The sequence below is a fragment of the Culex quinquefasciatus genome, chromosome 1 (genome assembly GCF_015732765.1).
Source record: "Culex quinquefasciatus strain JHB chromosome 1, VPISU_Cqui_1.0_pri_paternal, whole genome shotgun sequence".
Lineage (NCBI taxonomy): Eukaryota > Metazoa > Arthropoda > Insecta > Diptera > Culicidae > Culex > Culex quinquefasciatus.
In genome coordinates, this window is record NC_051861.1 from 38,253,985 (window position 1) to 38,275,074 (window position 21,090).

At 40.7% G+C, this 21,090-nt stretch overlaps 4 protein-coding genes and 1 non-coding gene across 5 annotated transcripts in view; 2 read left to right on the forward strand and 3 right to left on the reverse strand.

Annotated features, from left to right (window-relative positions):
* LOC119766353 (transmembrane protein 245-like) overlaps window positions 1-6,070 on the reverse strand; it is a 29,794-nt gene extending 23,724 nt beyond the window's left edge. Inside the window, 1 exon segment of the mRNA XM_038250844.1 lies at window positions 5,304-6,070. Within this exon segment, the coding sequence (XP_038106772.1) occupies window positions 5,304-5,828 (525 nt within the window). The 5' untranslated portion in view covers window positions 5,829-6,070.
* Window positions 5,209-5,280, forward strand: Trnad-guc. The gene has a single exon. It is a non-coding gene; the product is annotated as a tRNA-Asp (tRNA).
* A 114-nt stretch (window positions 6,071-6,184) lies between the features above and the next one.
* Window positions 6,185-7,144, forward strand: LOC119766366. Its single transcript, XM_038250868.1, has 2 exons — window positions 6,185-6,412; window positions 6,509-7,144. Exons 1-2 carry the CDS (start codon window positions 6,284-6,286, stop codon window positions 6,680-6,682), a joined length of 303 nt encoding a protein of 100 aa, XP_038106796.1. The 5' UTR covers window positions 6,185-6,283; the 3' UTR covers window positions 6,683-7,144.
* On the reverse strand, window positions 6,687-7,524 carry LOC119766361. Its single transcript, XM_038250859.1, has 4 exons — window positions 7,173-7,524; window positions 6,986-7,113; window positions 6,848-6,925; window positions 6,687-6,793 (listed from the first exon to the last, which is right to left on the reverse strand). Exons 1-4 carry the CDS (start codon window positions 7,432-7,434, stop codon window positions 6,716-6,718), a joined length of 546 nt encoding a protein of 181 aa, XP_038106787.1. The 5' UTR covers window positions 7,435-7,524; the 3' UTR covers window positions 6,687-6,715.
* Window positions 7,525-11,875: 4,351 nt separating this feature from the next.
* Window positions 11,876-18,294, reverse strand: LOC6035055 (serine protease snake). The gene is made up of 4 exons (XM_038262318.1): window positions 17,881-18,294; window positions 14,153-14,156; window positions 13,097-13,361; window positions 11,876-12,335 (listed from the first exon to the last, which is right to left on the reverse strand). Exons 1-4 carry the CDS (start codon window positions 18,123-18,125, stop codon window positions 11,998-12,000), a joined length of 852 nt encoding a protein of 283 aa, XP_038118246.1. The 5' UTR covers window positions 18,126-18,294; the 3' UTR covers window positions 11,876-11,997.
* Window positions 18,295-21,090: the final 2,796 nt, after the last annotated feature.

Here is a 21,090-nt window from a genome sequence, read left to right on the forward strand (position 1 = left end):
CAAAAAATAATTTGGAACGAGGCATGACGGTTTGATACATAAACTGTATTTGTACGGTTTTCCAATGTATCTTATCAAAATTATCCAGCACTAACTTTCGGAGAGATCGTTCAGGGTTTTTTTTCTGAATGGGATTGCAACAATGATGCTGGGGTTCCCCAAGGAAGTATTCTTGGCCCACTTCTGTACAATATTTTTACATCTGAATTGGCTACTCTTCCTGGTAATGGTGTGTTGTCACTTTTTGCTGATGACATTGCCGTTATTTATGAGGGTAAAATAACCAGATATTTAGTTGGCCGTCTTCAGAAGGGTCTTGACGTTCTTTCCGAACACTTTGGCGACTGGAAAATTCGCATAAATGCAGCCAAAACTCAAACCATCGTTTTTCCACTTTCCAAATCGGCCAGATTTGCCCCAAAGGATGATGTTTTGAAAAAATGAATGATGTTTTGATTCCTGGTCAAAAGAAGTTGTCTACTTAGGTCTCATTAAAACAGTGTTTCTCAACCTTTTGCGATCCATTCCCCCTTGACTGATTTGCAAGAACTTCATTCCCCCTTATTTTTAATTTACTGGTATCAATGCACAAACATAATTATTTTTTGTAGGTTTGCAAAAAGATTACAGTTTTCATAACAAAAAAAAAACTATAGAAGGTATTTGAAAACGTTTTATTTTAATTTAAAAAAAATGAAAAGCCACTATTCTGAGCTTCTTTTTGTTTAAATTACAATAAAAAAATACAATTATAAAATATGTACAAATATTAAACAAAATTAATAATTATCTGCGGCAAAAGACAGATTACTCTTAAAGATGGATCGTAGTAATCGGCGCGCGCGGACGTGAAAATTTTTAGCTGCGTCATGTTTTTTCTATCAATTTTTCTAAGTTTTTTTTTTTACTTTTTTGATAATTTCAACTTTGTTCTGTGTAATCAGTGAATTTAAGGGAATGAATACCTTCCCCTGATCCGGTGGCCATCCATACCGATAATGGCACTAAAGAATTTGGGGTCGTTTCGGTGAAATCTAAAAAAAAAAGTGTTTTCCACGGTTTGTCGGCAGCGAAAAAAAAGAGACCGGCCGAATAATCAAAAAAGGGAAATATACAAAGTGTCCATCGGAGAAGACATATTGTGCGACTAGCTTGATGCAGCCTAAATCCAGTAAACAATTGCATCATAAGTGTTGATCATGGCCACAATTCCTAGCAGCAGAAGAAATTTCGAGTGATGACCATTTAACGGGTGGTGCACGCAGCCGATCATGCACAACCAGAAGAGCTGCAGAAGCTGGAATTGGAAACTTTGAACAGTTGAAGATTCAGGTCACAAGTGACGAGATGGTCAAATGGATAAAAGCCCAAGATTTCTGATTTGGTGAGATCTTTCCATTTTGAATTTCAGAAGATTCATTCATACAAACATACAAACATTCCATTTAAGACAATATTTTTATTATTTCAAATGAATTGTTAAATATTTTTTATATTGATCTCTTTGTGATTGGATAATCCAATTTGCTCTCCATCTGCATTGACTATTTCTTAATCCTGATTTTCTGTTCTTGTTTTACTCCCTAACATCTATATCTTTTATGTCCTTGTGAGGGGATCATCGATCCATCCGCATTGACACACTATCTTTTTCATTTTTCGTCTTGTCTATCTTTTATTTTTCATTGTTTATTTTTCACACTTACTACCAGTCTTTGTGAGGGGATACTGAGCTCGATTTGCTCTCCATCCGCATTGACCTTTTCTCATCTTTGATTTTCCTTTTTATCAGTAGTTACAACCAAAGCCGGGGATTGGGTAGGGAGCATCAGGGCAGTGGACGGTATGCTGTAATGGCGGAGACTGGATGTGGATAGTGGAAGACCAGAACTACATCACAAGGGGGAAATAGTTTATTAATTATACAGTTCTAAAGGATTGTCTAATTACTACATCTATTGACCTCTGTCAGTTTCCAGCTGTCTGCCGCGCCCTTTTAGGCCCCCAACAGGGTGCGAGCCCTGTTTTTCAGCTTTGTCAGACTTTTTTCGGAGTTATTGGAGGTTACTGTCGGAAGGAGATTCTCATCCCCTGAGGACACCGTGAGTGATTTTGCTTGTTCGCGTCCAACCACCCCCTTTTGGCCCTTCATACGGCAGTAATTTGAAGATGTTCCCTTTAAGTCTGAGCCACTGTAATTCTAGGCAACCGCTACATAGGTCATCCTTGTGGCCCTGTTGGTTATCACATCAAATCAAATCAAATCAAATCAAAAGACAGATTACTCTTAAAAATGTATTGCGGGTAGATAGATAAATTATCATTCTGCTGCGAGTGTATCCCGCAGCTGCGAATATCGCAACGGCCCCTTAGTAGGCCTTTCTGTACATTCTTTAGCCCATGTCAGTCTAGCTTCTATCAACAGCTGGAAGGTAATTTTCTCCATTTTTGGTTTTTTTTTGCAGAATTTTCAAAATAATATTTAAATTTTAGAGGCAAAATGTCCTAGATTTCCACTGCCGTTTGCAAGCAACATGCCTTAATTAGTACAGTGTACCAATGTTTTTATGGTTATTACTTTTAAGGACTAACGAAGATACTGCTGTCGAAGATTTATTCGAAATCCCATGTAACAATCGCGAACTGGATCAACATAGAGGTCGTGCGTCGGCCACGCGTGTCCATGTTGTCTTTCCTGGGACAGACTTGTTGAATCTTGAGTAAGGAAGGGACCTCCAATAGGCTTATTTTTTTTTAATTGCTGCAGAACTCTCGAACTATATCCAGCGCCACCGTGTCAATTCCGTGTGTGTTTTAGATGGTTCCCGCACTCATTGGGACATGTCGATAATCTCTTACATGCGATCTCTCATGATCGTGATCTTTTTGCCAACTTATGCACCATTCTTCAACCCTAGCAAAGGTCTCACTCAAATATGTGAGATATTCGGATTTAAGCGTGTTTGATGTTTGAAATAAAGAAGTCACTCGGAACTTGTTGATTAAACATTTTTTATTTGCTATCTGGATCAAATAAAATGTAAACAATCAATGATGATCGATGTCAATGCAATCGATCACCTGTTCGGCTAATGCAGCGGAGTATTCGGTTCCATTCATGGCAGTTAACATCTCTTCATGTGACGTTAGCTGGCTCTCTAATGACTCGATCCTGTCTCCCATCACCTTTACCAGCGCCAGGAGATTAGCGTTATCCTGCTTCAGTTGAGTTACAACGTTCCAATTGACACGATTTTCTTCGAAAATGGCACTCTTGTATACAAATTCGACGCAGCGATCCCAAACAGAACGCAAAATGTCCTCGACTCAGATTCCAACAATTTCCAAGAATCCACGTTTTTCACTGGACTTCTGGCCCTTGAAGTTCGTCTCCGCTTCAAGTCTTAACAGGGCTTCATCCTCCTCCGGCGTAGACCTTTTAGTGCGCTGAAAATTTACAAAAGTTAGTAATGAAGTTCCGGCTGTGTTCTCACTTTATTCTATAATTACCTTCCGGGATTCTTCGTCTCCTGAATCGCAAGAATCCGATGTTATGGATGCCTTTCGTTTTGGAGTTGATACCATTTTTCCGAAGTGTTTGACACTTGAACAACGTTTGCGGTTTTTTCAACTGCGCGATTTAGTCGCCGCCGCCTACAGATTAGAACAGACGACCGCACTTTGCGTAGTAGCCAGAATCGCAAAATGTTAAGTTATCTTGCCACGCATAATAAAGAATTCAAACAAACTTAAATAATATTTGAAAAACTTTTTGTCAACTGCCAATTATTTAATAAAACATTCTTGTTAAAAAGGTGTACAAAAATCTCACAGAAACCAGCAAATCTGTCACAAAAAAAATCTACTTGAGTCCAAAAAATACAAATACCTCAGAAATATTAAAAAAAATCATTTTATTGTTTCAAGAAATGTCAAAATTCACAGAAATTGAAACTTTAATAACTATTTTTTGGGAAAAAACAAATGTTGTTATCACTAATCAAAGAAACTGAAAGTTGCAAAGAATGATTTAAGACATTGAATTTCTATTGAACCCTCATTCCCCCCCTAGAATGGCCAAATTCCCCCCAGGGGGGAATTCCTCACCGGTTGAGAAACACTGCATTAAAAGCCTAATTTAAACCTAATAAGCGGTCGTGTTTGAATGATGCTGGATAATCTGGAGTGTTCCTTGAAATTAACTAAAACCAACGAGTAGAGCAATTTTTTGTGAACATTTCTGTTTTTTTTTTTCACTTTTATCAAAAGTTATGCTGTTCCTTTTACAAGCATTAAAAAAATATTTCCCAAATGCATTCTAATCAGTCGCTTAGTTCTTTTTTCTTCCAGCGCTCTGCTTAGTGCTGCCAAAATTGATGAAATTTTAAGCGAACACTCACGAAAAGTAGCATTTATAGAGAAAGTTTCCTGGCATCACTGGCTCACTCCAACAGGCGCTGCTGGTGGTGTTGGTGGCCACCCTTTGTTCTTTATTTGCCTTCGCTTCTCGCTCGGTTTTCTTCAGCCTTCGATTGGAATGGGTCGTCAAAATTGAAACGTCGAAAGAGTTGGTGCGTTTGTTTTTTTGTTGGCGCTTGCTAATTATTTACATGTTTCGGGATTATTTTTCAAGTGAGTGACCAACTAATGTGCAAAAGAACATGTTGCCGGTAGTTGGAAGCAATTTCATACCTTAAGTGCTTTGAAAACGCTAGCGCAAGTGAAAAGATATTGATGGCAACTTTCGTTAAGCAATTAAGCTCTCATCTTGTGTGTGGGTATGTGTGCCACCAAAATGATGAGAAATGGTCTCGCAAAATAGACATTAAATTTGATCTTTTTGACCAGCAAATGGCATAAATTTGCGTGCTTACTTGAGGCGGTGCTGTGGCTGGTAAGTTTATAGCCTAAGTTGTATTTTTGGAGCATTAATCGAGCATCAAACTCTTCATATGACGAAGTTAGTTGATTGATAAGAAAGGGCATAATTCCCCTAAACATTTTTTTGTAGATTTTTGCATTCTTTCATTTTTCCTGGTCAAAAAAATCTATTTTTTTCCAGCATTTTGGCTGTAAAGGCACATTAAAAGAAGAAACCCCCCAATTTTTTATAAATATTTGGAAAGATAGCGTGTTATAAGTATTCACATTTTTTATCGAAGATAGCGTTACGAAACGGTGCCATCCGCGACATTTCATTTATCACATTCCTCGATAGTATAGTGGTCAGTATCCCCGCCTGTCACGCGGGAGACCGGGGTTCAATTCCCCGTCGGGGAGGCTTCTCTTTTTTCGTTACTCACCATTTGCAACGTCAGCGAGCTCAGTACGGCCCGAAACAGCGAGTGCTGCCACACCAGAAGATTCCACAGCGTCAGAAACACCTCGGTCGGCGCCAGCCAAACGATGACGCGCAGCGAAATCAGGCTGGTGATTCCGATGCCCAAGATCTTCAGGTGTCCCATGAGCCACTCGGTGAGAAAGTGACCCAGCGAGTAGACGCCCTGGATGGGCGCTCCGAGCACGCCCAGCACCAGATATTGGTCGTCCTTTTCGATGCGTTCGATCCAGCCGTTGAGCGCTTCGGCGAGGCGTTTCTTCGCCGGGAAGAGCACCGCTCCGAAGAGGAACGCCCACAGGAGGGGTTTGAAGAAGGGAGCGAGGACAAGGATGACCCCGATGACGACACCGACCACGGCCACCATCATCACGTTGTACAGGGCATTCCGGAGGGGTTTTTCGTGGCCTTGGCTGCGGAGTACGAGCCAGGCGTTGAACAACCCATCGAAGGACCGTTTGAACGGGGCAGGACTAGGGCGGGCACTCATTTTGGTCGGGTTCGCTCCAGTTCCTGCGGTGGACAGCTACAGGGCATTCCGTGCCAGCGCGTTACGAAACCGAACTACTACGAACACTTGCCACAATTACACACTCGAACGCGCAGAAATTAAAAATGTATGCCCAACTTTCCGCCAGGGTGGAAAAACACTGCAAAATTACTAATTCCGCACCCAATTTTTTTTTTGCCTGCGCTGCTGCGGCCTGCGGTGGGTGGCTATTTTTAGCGATGAATCACATAAACAAAGCGCTGTCAAAACAACCGCACAGCTGTTTCGAAGCAATTTTGGACAGCGCTGGGCGGTATTTTGACGGCTGGTTTAGAAAGGAACGAACAGTGAGGTCAAAACAGAAAAGGAAACAAGATTCAAAACATTCTGTTGTGGTGTTTGGCGGTTTGCAACGAACTTTTGTGAAATTTTAAATTTAATTTTTCGACCGGAAAATGGACAGCTTCCAGCAATCGGAGCGCATCAAGGAGCTGCAGGACCATGTGGTCACCCTGCGGCACGACATGTCCGTTTGCTACAAGCGGATGCTGATGAAGGAGTGCCAAGTGATTGCGAATAATCTGGTGAGTTTTTGAGTTGTCGTGGTTGTGCTATCTTGTCGCATGATATAACATTAAAAAGCAAAAATTAAAACATTAAATTCCCAACATTTTTTTCAGGCCGAAGCCAAAGTTAGCTTCCCGCGCCAGAACCTGGACCAGCTGCAGAACATTCGGCCGGCCGATCTGAGCCGTGCGACGCAATCTATCCGGACCAACCCACCGATGCACGAAATTCTCAACCAGGCCCGCCAGCTGCAACGCTTTCAGCAGATGGACCGAAAGAAACACTAAACTGAATGGTTTGTCATGCTAAATTTATTGCTTTCAATCGTTCTCCAAGCTCAAAATGTTGTGCAACTCGTTGTAAATCATCTCCAGACAGTCGACGCGAGGATTTAAGTGCTAGAATTAGATTTTCGATTAAATTGCGTGTCTTATAGAAGTTCTTATTCTTACATTGAGCAGCGTCACGATCGGTTGATTCTTAAATAAATTTCCTTTGGTTAAAACTGACAAACTAAAGACTACCTTAAGCTATAATTAAAAAATATGTGTTAATATCTTAAAACAAAAAACTAAAATATCCAAACTCACATTATGAAATACTTCGTTGATGACAACATCGTGAATGTGTTTAATTGGAATCAGTACGTTTTTGGCTCCTCCACCGATAAAATGAGTAGAATACTGCAGGGCAAAGTCTTTGACTAGAACTAAGTTTTCTGAAATAAAATTAATAATTGAAACACCGAATAAAACTCATATAAATCCAACTCCTTACCATTCTTCACAATTTTGGTATAACTGTAAGCGACACCACCCAGCAAAACCACAAAAATTCCATGAATCCACAGCTGGTTCCACCCGGTGGGGACCAGAATGAGAAATGCGTACAGGAAGAGCAACGCCGCGGCCAGCTTCAACCGGAGCAAACGTTCCTGAACGAGCTCGGTGTTTTCGATCGACAGGTTCAGCACGTTCGGCGACTTTTGCACGATTCTGGCGTTGATCTTGCGGCCACAGTTGGTCCAGTAGGTGCCCATTGCTCCGAAAAAGGTGTGGATGGTATTTTGAAACTTGCTTTGGGTGGTTCGGGGTGGGTTTGTTTACATCGATACTGACACGGACGCGAAGGGGGTTTGTTGTTGTTTTTCGGTACAGGGTGGTTCAGAAACATTGCTTAGAATTTTAACAAATGGCACAAGGTGATGACAAAAAGATGGGAAAGGTCCACTCAGGAAAATTTAGTTAAGCGGTGTATGCACTTCGGAAGGAATCGGTCACACCCTTACCACAGACAAACAGACGTGACTCTCCATACAAATTATTTTTGAAATCCATCGTCCTTCATCAAACCACCAAATCACGGCGACGCCAGCGCTGCCTGGTGAGCTTATGCCGAAGCGCAGCCCAAACACACCAATACAAACCCATTACTATCATGTGTCATGTCAGTGTATGCGTGAGACAATCAAGCCTTAACGATTGTAAACATTAACAGCTGTTTCGAAATAATTTTGTTGTTGCGGATCATCAGTAACAAAATCAAAATAAATAAATCAAGACCGACGGCCGAAAATGACGGTGCGTCGGTTCAGTTTCCAATGGCAGAACCTCATGAGGCAAATCATGCGGCAGCACCTGCAGCGATGCAAGACAAACATAATGACAGAGACCACACCACTGGTCCTCCCCGTTGCATGTTCCGTCTAAGATTCCTCCTCCTCCGAAAACATGAACCATTACACCTGACACCAGATATCACGAAAACACCAGTAGTGGCCGCCGGAATAGGAAAATCCAATTTAAAACTAACGGAATCGATCCCCACGATGATTTGGAAACATCTGCGGGGATCGTGTCCACGGCGCAATTAAGTTGCCAGCCAACAAAACCAAAAGGGCCGAATGAGACGAAAAAAGTCGCGACGAGTGGCGCTCACGATCGACGCAACATCGTCAAAATGCCAAAGGACGACCAGCAGCAGCAATCTGAGCAGCAGTCCACGAAGAATAAGCAGGTTGCTCCACCACAGGATCCGGCTTTCTCCGCAGTAGCGGGCGCCTCAGCAGCAGCCTCGACTTTGGCAAGCAGTGGAGCAGGCCTATCTGGTTAATAGTGGGGTAAAAGCAAGAGTGTGCCACTTCAGGTTTTCGGCACGGTTCTGGCACTCGTTCTGCCTCGTTGTACTACTCCATCATGTCCGACCACTTCCGGTCCGACACGCTGTCCGAGTCGACCTCGTGAGGTTGATTCGCGTCCGATTGATACACGTAAATGTCCGTTTGCTCGTGTTTCAACCGGAACACTACGTCCTGGACCGCTGGCTCTCGTCGTTCAGGTGCATTCGGCCGGATTCGAACTCTCCACAGATGAAGCAACCTTCCGGCGGGTTAAACTGGAGGCACTCGAGGTGGAAGGCTGTGTTTTTTTTGTTTTCATTTGCTGCCTCACACGTGCTCACGCTCAACTCAAAAACAAAAAAAAACACGCATCACACACACTGAGAAAAGACGGGCGAGCTGTCACGACAGCAGCGCCATCAGCGCCGGGTGAGTGAATGCCGAAACAAAATTGAATTTGAAATAACCGTTTTTGGAGGACGATGGTTCGGCACTCGAGTGTCCCGTCTGTTTGTCTGTGCCCTTACCAAAAATCATGACTTTTTGAGTTCCAAATCCCACTTTTCATACGATTTTTTCAATTGGGTACTAAAGCCCTATGCCAATTTTTATGTACAACGATAAAAAACACGATTAAAAACCATTTCTGATCACTTTTTTTCATTTTAATGCAACATTTTTTTTTTGACAAGACAACATTTTTTCGATGGATCAACTATGGTCCCCTTGGAACGACCTGTCAAGTAGGAGCTTTTCTGTCAAGAAGGACCGCGAGGTTAATTTTTCAAAATTGATTTAAAAATCCATTTTAAGCTCTTTACGGTCGTACAAAGGGTCATTGTACTCAGAAAAATAAGCTTTATCGCTGTGAACAATAATATCAGCAATCTAAGCTTCATTTTAGGACCCAATTCAACCCATATAACCATTTTTATGGTTGTAGTACCTGAACTCAAAAAATCGTATGAATAGTGGGATTTGGAACTCAAAAAATCATGATTTTTGGTAAGGGTGCAAGAAAAATTTCAAATGGGCAGCAGCGGCAGCGAAAGCAAGCCAGAGAGGGTGAAGAAAAGCCCCAAGAAAACGCTCCCTCTCCTTTGTTCTGCTGTTTGTAAAGCTGTTTCTTGACCCCTTTCCTTCCGATCTTCATACTAGCCTTTACGGTGAAACTCGTGAAACTGGGCGTCTTCCTTTAAAACATTTCTATGCGACTTAAGGTCTTAATTATTAGTCTATGATGTAGATGGTGTCCTTCACTTTTGGGGTAGTGACTGTGTTCAATGATTGTCAATAATGGTTCTGAATCCAGGGTCCAGCAATAGTAAATTGAAATAAAAATATAATCACGATATGTAAAATGCTTCTGCCGGGTGGTGGTGGTGGTGGTTGCCTCTCATCCAGTCGACCTGGGTTCGAACCTGGGTCGATTATGGAGAGAATGATAATGATTTCGTATTAGCTACCATGCAATTTTGTGGAAGCATGGTACATTTTACCACATTTGCGTTTACTTTCACCAAAAAGCCACAGTTAATTTAATAAGCAGCATTTTTAGAAAATTTTCTTAAAACTACCATGGTCGGGTTTTCAGTGTGTGCATTAGAATGTGTGAAGAGCCCAAGCTTTGGATGAAGAAGTATTGGTGCCTTCTAATTGTTTACATCAAAATAGGGAAATGGCGAACGCGAAAAAGTTGTCCAGAAATAATATTTTTGTGTAAAAATATTACAAAATTCGATTTAGTGGTTACGCGAGTGGTCCTGTTTATCTTGGGCATATTTCCGGACGTATATCGTGTGTGTATTAGGCCGCAATCGAAGAAGCTCTTGGATCGGCTGGCGGGATGAGCAACCGGAGAAGCAGAAGTAATTTTACCTCTTCCGAAGACCGGTACCGGAACCGGTTCACGTTGTTTCGGAGCAAGAACCCGTCAGGAAGCTGCGTGGAGTAAGTAAAGAACCTTTCACAACAACAAGTTCAGCCCGCTAGTGGAGGAGAGCAATAACAACAACAATGCGAACTCAGCAGCAGAAAAAGCCACCCCCGCGGTACCAGCATCCGGCAAGTCGGCCAGGGAGAAGAAGCAGCCGCCGCTGGTGGTGAAAGAAACGAGCTTCGCCCGCCTTGCGAAGGTGATGTCGTCATGTGATGTCCTGCCGGAACACAAACTGACGAGGTACGGCACCAAAATTACGTGCTTCTCGAGCGACGACTTCGACACGGAGACCGCACCGGGTAGTAATGCGAGGTCTCCCGAACGTGGACCCGGATTACATCAAGGAGCTGCTCAAGACGGAACATTTGCTGGACGTCTTGATAGTACACGCCATCAGGCGGAAGCAGTAGCTTCCCGTCATCGATGAGACGCCTTTCATCGTGCTCTTCCCCAAGGGGCACACCAGTAACAAGGAGTTGAGTAGCAAGGTGAAGAAAGTGGGACCAGTCGTCGTCCGGTGGGTGGCCTACCGCAACAAAGAACCGCACGTGACCCAGTGCAAGAACTGCTTGCAGTTCGGTCACTGAACCAGTAACTGCCATCTCAAGCCCAGGTACAGCAGCTGTGGGGGTGCCCACAGCACAGAAAAGTGCAAAGCAGAAGAAACGCAAGCCAAGAAGTGTGTCAACTGTTCTGGATCCCACGAGGGTCTGGATGTGCGCAGTTCATCCAGTCGAGGCAGCAGGCGTCCAAGCCGAAGCCGCCAGCATGGAAGAAGGACAAACAGACTCCGGCAGGAGCTGTGTTTACCGCGGCGGATTTTTCTCCGCTACCTGGAGCGGTACCGGAAGAGAAACATCCTCGTCCCGCAGGAAGAAGTAGCGAAAATACTGGCGCCGGCGCCGGTGCAACCCCGAAGGAGCAACAAGGTGAACGGATGCTGTACAGCGAGTCAGAGCTGTGGGCCGTTTACCGAGAATACAGAGTTTGCTTGAGGCAGTGCAAGACACCCGAGGAACAGATTGACGTGATCGCACACTTGCTGGCACATGGCACAAGGAATTGATCATCTAATTCAGTTACGGTTATTATTTTATTATGTATGATTTGTTGTACTTTTGATTCTCGGTCCTAACCTTGTCGCAGCACCTAAAAGGACCTAATAAAAATAAGTTGTGAAGAAATCCAACGACATTATTGCCACATGAAAAAAAACTTCAGAAATGCTTTTTTGAATAAAAATATCCAATGTATCACTTTTTGTTGGAGCCCGATTAAAAGAAGAGGAGCTAACGAGGGAGCTAATTTTTATTAGGGGGTCGTTTATAGGAAAAATGTTGATGCTTCTCAATAAATTAAAATAAATAACATTATTTTGGGTATTACGGGGGAAAACTTATATTTAACAATATAAAAAAAATTAAACATGTCATAATTTAAGCAAAAAGTGACCACCAGAAGGTGCTTCCGTTTAAGTACACAACCATCAGTCTTGTATGATTTCGAGAGCGTTTTCAGTTCTTTAGGACAATCCAGCCCTCGCCTCACTGCTTCCGCCACACGATCGACTCGATCCAGTTCATGTAGTACGACACCCGGGTGTACACTCCGGGCTTCCGAGCCGTTCCGCAGATGCCTCCGATGCTGGTGATGCCGACGACGTCGTAGTTGCAGTTGGGATCGCTGGACTTTAGGAACAACGGTCCACCGGAATCGCCCTCGCAGGTGTCCTTCCCTCCGGCCAGGTCACCGGCACAAATCTGCGACGGGAGGACGCCAAACTTGAGGCGGCGGGATCGGGGCGTGGACATTAGCCGGTTGCACGCGTCGTTCGGAACCACCGGAAGATCCACCTTGTGCAGTTCTGACGGTTGGTCACCGTCTGTATGGGGAGGGTGGGAAATGTGATTAGAGAAATGTTAATGAATTGAATCAACTGCTTTGTGCTGGGGCGAATTATCATTGAAAAGTTCAACGTTTTTTGGGAATTCCTGGTCTATCAAAATCAGCAAGAGTTGGGATTTTTCAAAAGTTTGGGTGTTCCATCTTTGTTTCGACTCGGTTAGGCAGCTTAAGGAGCTGTTAGACTATGGCAAACAAATAAACAAACTTGCACTTTTTGACTCGCAAACAAAGCCAAATGTATGCAGGCTGACGTTTCTGCAAAAAATGCAGGCAAACAAACAGAGCAGGCAAACTGTCAAAAAATTTGTTTGTGAGTTTGTTTATTTGTTTGTCGTAGTCTAATACTTTCTTCAGTTTTATGAGATTGCAACTTCATAATTCGCTTGAGATTGAAAAATAATACATGATAATCATTTCATGGAGGCGCATGGTTGTTTTACCGTCAATGCTCTTATCAAATTTACATTTAAAAGCGATAATATTGTAGGAATTACTGCTTATGTGATGCTTTTAATTATTGTCAAAGCGGTCACCTGGTAAAAACGTTCATTTTCGTCGTTTACTATTTTCGAATCAATTGATTCAATTGCTGGGATTCTCTCCACCGAGGAAAAAAGTACGAAAGTATCGTGACTCATCGAAAAAATCTCGTACAATTGCGTTACCGCTCAATGAAAGTGCCACCTCAAGTTAAACAAGAATCAACATTCCACGCGAGAACAAAATCGGTATACTCACATTGTCCCAGCTGGCCCCATCCGATGGCGGTCAGCAGTCCATTTGCCTCCACCGGAAGTGTCTCCAGCTGCCATAGGCAGGCCGGTCGAATGAATCGACTAAACTGTACCGGTTCGGCCAACTTGACCACCGCGATATCGTTGTACGCTTGGACGCGATTATACCGCGGATGGTGCACGATCCCGGACACGGCCACATCCCGGTGGTCACTATCATCCTCGGTGCTCAGATCGTATTCACCGAGTCGGACCAGCGTTGGGGATCCCTGGTTGGAGAAATTGACAGTTTAGTTGATTAGTTTAGGACTTTTTGCCGAATGGGTAATTTGGTAGAATAGAATTTTTCATCTTTTTGTATGGAGCGTGGACAATAGCCAAGCCCCCTTAAAGTGTCCATGTGGTTTATGGGTGGTCCCTAATGTTTTTTCTAGAACTTTTAAACTGAAATTGAAATTATAACTCTCCCTAAATTGACAACTTCTCTGGCTAATGTTTTTTCTAGAACTTTTAAACTGAAATTGAAATTATAACTCTCCCTAAATTGACAACTTCTCTGGTTGGTCTTTTCCTCCAACCGGTTCTTTTCACTAAATTATAATGGAAGCGATCTGTTTTTTTTTTTAACTATGGGTCGTTTCCCCTGATTTGCTATGTTTTTAAATTACAAATTCTATTAAAAAAAAACATTTTCTAGAATTGATCTATTAGCAATTCTCCCAAAAATGAGCAAATTTCTTAGATTTTTTTTAATTTTTTTTCAATTTGGATGACTTTGTGTTTGCTTTCCTATGACCAAAAGAAAAATATTGTGTATCACTAGTTCGTCCATACAAGTGTCCACAGAAATGCAACATGCAACATGTTGAATAAACAACAACTTGGCAATACCGCCGTAAAACTACTTTCTTTAAAACTTTTCGATACACTTTTCAGCACTGAAATGGATGCTGAATTTGACATTTGACTTAAAATTCCATTCAAAGAGTCTTTTCTGAATTGCAAAAATGTTGTATAAACTACTTTTGTTGTTGCATAAACTCCTTTTTTTGTCAAATACGTGGCTGTGAAAATATATTGCAAAGACATTGTAGATAGTTGCTGACATAAAGCTTCTAAAACAAGCAAAATGAAAAAAATGTTTTATTCTTTGCATCACTAAAAAAGCGTCAAATTATTGAGTAACGTGACGTGAATTTTGTCAATCTTTTTTCAAACGGATATTTTGAAAATTTCCAAAACAGAATTAGCTTTTACGTCGACTCGGTTTTTAGGTTAGGAGTTTGACAGCTCGCGTGTAGGGAAAGTGGGGCAAGTGTAACAAGCTAAGGAAATGCTCGTTATAACCCATTGAAAAGTTTAAAAATCTGTCGGATTTTATTATAATCATCTTATTCTAGGTCTTGACTAAGACTTTGTAGAAAAAGTTTTTTAAAACATCCTGTTTTTTAATGTCAAAAATTGATTTTAAAATTTTTGATTTTCCGTACGATCTACTCAACTAGTGGGGCAAGACGAACAACCCGTTGGGGCAAGAGGAACAATGCATGAAAAAACATGTTAATTTGCTAACAATTGAACTGTTATCACTTAGATACATCAGATTAGAATATATTTGAAAGGTTTCTTCCATTTTTAAGATTAAATAATAATATTTTACTAAAAATTTTATCGTTTTTACGAAAAAAAAATACCTGGATGATAAATAGTAAATTTTCATAATATCACTATATTTTGTTTGGACAATTATTTTTAACAATTGTTTATCAGTTTTTAAGTACTTTCATGTATTTATTTCCCAATAAAATATGTTGTTGCAGCAATTAGTATTTTTTTTCCATAATAAAAATTTATATGGAACACTTGCCCCACCTGAACAAGATTTTTTATAAGCTCTCAACAAAAATAACCAAAAGTTTAATCATACTTTGTAATAGGTGCATGTCATTGGTAGGGACACTACTGATCTAGGAAAAATAGCATTTTGGTAAAATGAGCCTTAAAACGAATCCTAAGCCTTATTTTGTACTTTCCAAATATTATAAGAAAACAAAGGTTTTGAAAAAAACTTTATTAAATCTTATGCCCCGTGGCGTTTACGTCGTTTTGGCGGTTATGTGCTAGTAGAATCAGCTAATTGCATTGCTAGCAACAATTCCTCATACTGGACATAATCAAAATTGTAAAAATTACGGCCGTACGAGCGATTGTTCCTCTTGCCCCATATGGTCGTCTTGCCCCACCTTCCCCTACTGTTTAAACTTTTGCAAACAAAAAAAAAATGGGTCCGTACGTGTGCGCGTTGGTTCACACGCGCTTTCAAATGACGTCACGGCAAAGCAAAGCAAAGCAATCCACTTTAACGACCCCCGGGTCTTTTGTGGGCTCTATAGAGGAAAAAATCGTGACGTCAGAAATGAACTCATATCACTCAATGTTCATTTTGTGAGTGACTTTAACATTTTGGCCTAGTTTGACAGCTACTTTGTCCCCAGTATAGACAAGAAAACTGTGACGTAGCAAATGAACTCAAAGAACTCAGTATTCATTTTGTGAGTGCCATTTGAGTGGTTTGACAGGTGTCAAATCGGGACTTAGCATTTTTTTGAATTTGAATTTGCTTCCGATTGCGCGAAACGTCATAACCCGAGTTTTTTTTCCGTATTAGTGCCCGTGTGCTTGTCCGTGCTTCTGGCCGTGTTCGTGTACGTGCACCTGACTACGTAGGTGTTCCTGGTCGTTCCCGTGGCCGTGCTCTAGGCTGTTTCCTTGTCCGGAATCCTGCCCGTGTTCGTACCCGTGCTTCTGACCGTTTTCGTGTCCCTGGCCGTGTAGGTGCCTGTTCCTGGACATTCCTGTGGCCGTGTCCTTGTCGTGCTCCTAACCATGTGTTAGTGTCCATGCAAAACGGAACAGCCGGAACAAAATTTTAATTTTTAATGCAAAGTCCCGGCACTGACACCTGTCAAAAAAGTTCATTTTGTTATTTACCTTTGAGGTTAAGTTCCGAGCTTTTCTCCTTTATTCTGATGGGAGAGAAAAGGAGGCGAATACTTTATGAAAATTATACCTGTCAAAATTCCTAGCCTCAAAATTTTGTCGTGAGTTGCTTTTCTCCTCTATTGCAAGTTTCTACTCATTTCTAGGCGTACGAAGGTTATGTGTGGTGTGTCACCCAAAACCTCTTTTACGCAAATGGACCGACGTTTTACTTCCCAATCCGATAGAGGGCCAGGAGGATAAGGCGGGAATCGAACCCGCGCCCCAAAGCAACGATGATTTTTTTTTTAATAAAATGTCCAACATTTTTTTTATTACACTCAAACCCCGATGGTTTGACACCAACGAACGAGGTCACTTTTATGTTTGGCGCCCCTTCTACACGGAGTTCACACACACTATCAAACCGACGACATCAAACGTTTGTTTTGATAGTGTGCGTGAGCGCCGTGTAAAAGTGACACTTTGTCACTTTTTAGTTTGACTTTGACGAACCAACGGGGTACAAACTAAAAAAATGTCAAACGAAAAAGTGACCAACCACCGGGGGTTGAGTGTATTTATGCTTTTTGGGTGACTCAAGGCGGTTTCAAAAACACCTAAAAGCAAAGATTTTTTTGGTTATTGGATTGTGAATGTTGCAAAAATCTCCTGATGAACAATTTTTCAGAATCGGTAATTTTTGGATTTTCCCGTTTCTTAGATTTGGACATTTTTTAAATGCTGATATTGTTATTTGCGACGTTAGGGTTTATTTTTCTAAGCACAATGACGCCTTGAACGACCACAGATTCGTGGCTTTTCTTAACAGAAAGCCTATTCTATTTCAACAATTATATCAAAAGTGTGTGGGGTATTTTTTAATTGGTACGAATTAAAATTCGCGTAGGTCAACACATCAATTAAAAACCCTAATTTGGGGAAATTTGTCACACGTAGAAAAAAGTGTTCCCAAAATCTTGAACACCCGTTCATGAAACTGGGGACCACGAACAAAGTGTTCAAATGCCATGGTACGATTTTCAAAAACGTACCATGGAATTTGAACACTTTGTTCATGATTTTGGGAACTCTTTTTTCTCCGTGCACATAAAAAAAAATATCTCTTTTTTATTCATAACTTATTTTTATTAGGTCCTTTTAGGTGCTGTGACCAGGTTAAAAATTATCTCTATATTTATGTACTGTAATCTGGGGCGAATTGGGACTTCAGTCTGAATAGGGCCAGCAGTTTTCAGAGCACTTAAAGCTTTTAAATTTGGAAATGGATGTACACATTTTGGTGGTCTGAGTCTGTTCTAACCGGAAGCAATCAGAAAAATCAAAATATTTTGCTCCAACATGGTTAAAACTGCTGTCCCAATTCGCCCCATGTGTCCCGATTGACCCAGTTTACGGTAAAACACTTCTACAAACAACACATTCTGAAGATTTGAATGTTTTTCTATAACAAAGATGGCCGCCAAACGGCCGGTCGGAAATTATGCCTTTTAGAGCCTTAAGTTATTTATCACTCAATTTCAGTTGAAAACTGATATGCCAATCTTACAAGCAAGATGCTGTTAGATGACGTTTCCTAGACCCTATACTTTAATTTAGATTTAGGACCTTGTATTGGTTAATTCTTAAATCATTCCACACTTGAGTCACCTAGTGGTGAACCTTTCAAACGCTTATAACACCCCAAATCACAAATTTCCAGAATTGGCAAAATCTTCGATTTGCATAATCACATTGGCCAGAATGCACTGTTTGAAATTACTTAGAATCAAAAGTTTGACAACTTACGACATCTGGCTGTTGGCGCAGTGCGCCGCCGTTAGCACAAAACGATCCGAGATCAGCGTTCCGCCGCAAAACCACTCAATCCCGGAGTCATTCCCGCCGATCCGCTGGGTTCGTCCCAGCGCGGCCATGTGCGGAAATTCACCAACGTTGGTCTTCCACCCACCAACGAGGTACTCCGTCAACAGGAAAGCCCTGGCACCGCCGCCGCCCAAAATCACCACAACGAAGCACAAGGTCCTCAACATCCTGAAAGCGCAGATCTTCGGTACTTTACTCGAAAAACTTCACAGCTACTATCGCGCGGCTCAACTCAACAGCGTCCAAACCCAACCAACTTCGTTCACTTGCGCGCTCGGAATGATTCACGAATTGGCGTTTGACTAGAGGAGAACCGCCGTCACCGAGAGTACTGCTGGCTCATTAGTTCGTATACATACTACTATGGAGATTACGGACGACCTACCCCCAAAGCTCCTCAACTCCCTCCCACCAAAGTTTCCGGCGGTCAGAATCTTCTCTCGCTCTCGTGCCGGCGCGAAAGCTCACAGCTCGCAGACTCCGAGAGCAGACAGTCAAGTCGCGCCGTAATCTCACGTGCTCGCGCTCAGCGTAATCAATGGACGTTATTATTTGATGCCGCGAATTTTGAAAAGAACAAGCAGCAATATTGTGATCTAGGTTTTGCACGAACCGAACAGATGTGAATCGTATTAAGGCAATATGGTTGTTTGATATTTGGGTAAACCAAGGGGTTTCCAGCATCGTGTCAGACTGGTCACTAATCCGGAATTACTTGGAATTTGAGCAAGTAATTCTGTAATTCTAGATTTACTGAGTAATTCCAGAGTAATCCTGGTAATTTTTAATAATCCCAGTAATCCTGGTAATTCCATGATTCTTTTTTATGAAAACATACTTCGGAAAATAATAAAATAAAAGCAAATAACTGTTAAAAAGAAAATTTCGACTCTATTTTGATTCTATATAATGCCTATTAATTTTTATGTAAGAAATCATAGTTTTAGCTAGTACGGGATCATTCGGATTATGAGTAAGTAATTCAGTAATTCCAGAATTACTTAGCAAATCTGCAGTAATTCCTGTAATTCTGGAATTACCTTGTAATTCCGTAGTAATTAGTGTAATTCCATAGTTACTCAGTAATTCGTGTATTTCCCATCAATTCAACAAAGAAAAAAAGTTGAATTATACCATGTTGAAAATTTGGTAAGTTGAATATTACCTCTTTTTTGAGTAAAAAAAATTGTGTAAAAATATAAACCTGATGAATATTCATCAAAAACTGATGCAAATTCATCATTTTCTGAGGTAAAATTAATCTTTTTTTTTTACACAAGATCTGTCACCATTTCTTGATGAATATTACCATATTTTTTCTGTGAAGTGACTACTAGTAATTCTTCAAAGGTAAATCGGCAGAATGCATTTTGCTTTTCCTTGATTCCTTGATTTCTTTTTCGGAACGTCCGCAAATTCGGATGTTCTCTAATTCAAATGTATTCGGATGAAAAAGCACTCAAACGTCAAAATCAGTTGTGACCCCATTATTCGATGATTTCCAAGTAGGGTGTCCAATTTTCCCGGGTTTTAAGTTTTCCGGAAAACGGAAAAAAAATATTTTTTAAGTCAGGGAATTTTTGGAAAACGTCATAAAATTTATGTTTTCTTAATATTTGTCATGTTTTTTCATGCTTTAAAATCATACTATTAGCTCAAAACTATTAATATCAATCTTAAAAAGGATAGCACTTTTAAATAGTTTTATAGATGTTTTTTTGTTCTTTGTTGTGCTTTGAATTTTAAATGCACTCAAACGCCAATATCAGTTGTCAAACTGTTGTTGATGTTTACCAAATTGTTCGATGATTTTCAAACAGGACGTCAAATTTCCCAGGTTTTAAGTTTCCGGGAAAACGGGAAAAATATTTATATATTCCCGGGAAGTTTTTGAAAATGTCATAAATTCTATGTTTTATATTTGCTATGTTTTTCAAGCTTTAAATTTATAGAATTAGCTCAATACTATTATTATCAATCTAAACAAGGATAGCAGTTTTTAGATAACTTAAACAATTTTTTTTGCTCTCTGTTGTGCTTTGAATTTTAAATGCACCAAAATTCTAATTCAAATTAAATAAGTATTTTTTTTATTTCTATATGACATGACTAAAACAGCTTAAAAAATTGGTTTAAGATGGCTAAAAACAAAAATGACAACAAATCAAATGGTATCAATTAATGTAAAATTTTAGAAAAGTTTTAAATTATAAATTGTAATACTAATGTAATTTCCAGGCCGAATAAACATATTTGTTTGATTCCGGGAATTCCTCGTAAAACACAGAAAAATCCCGGGAATTTTGTGCCAGGAATTCCCGGGTTGGACGCACTATTGCCAAGCACGTGGTTTTGTGCGTTTGACAGCTATCATTCGATCCAATTCCAAAGACTTTTCTCTAAATGCTGGAAGCTAGGCAGTAATTCCAAGTTATTTTTATAAATTTGAGCAATTCTGTGTGGTTTCTGGAAATCCCAAGTAATTCTGGGAAATCATGGTAATTCGTGACATATTGCCAGTAATCCTGGTAATTCCATTTAGACTGGTCAGTAATCCTTGATGCTGGAAACCCCTTGGGGTAAACCATGTAGAATGGAATGTTGATGACTTTTTAAAACATTTTATTGAACAATATTTACTTTAATGTAATGAAGTTTCTTAATTTTTGCTTACATACAAACCAATAAACTAAAAAGTGTCTAACAAAAAAGTGACCAATTTCACTACACTCAAATCCCGATGGTTTGACACGAGTTGTCAAACGAACGTGGTCACTTTTAAGTTTGACACCCCTTTTACACGGAGTTCACACACACTACCAAACATTTGTTTTGATAGTGTGCATAAGCACCGTGTAAAAAGTGACATTTCGTCATTTTTTAGTTAGACTTTCACCAACCTATCCCGGATGTTGATGACTTTTTAAAAACATTTTATTGAACAATATTTACTTTAATGTAATGCAGTTTCTTAATTTTTGCTTACATACAAACCAATGATTGATTCAAAGCGATGCTAAATAAACTAAAAAAGTGTCAAACGAAAAAGTGACCAACCACCGGGGTTGAGTGTACTTTTTTGCTAACATTAATCCTACTGCTGATTGGTGCGCTGGATGTGGGGACGCAAAG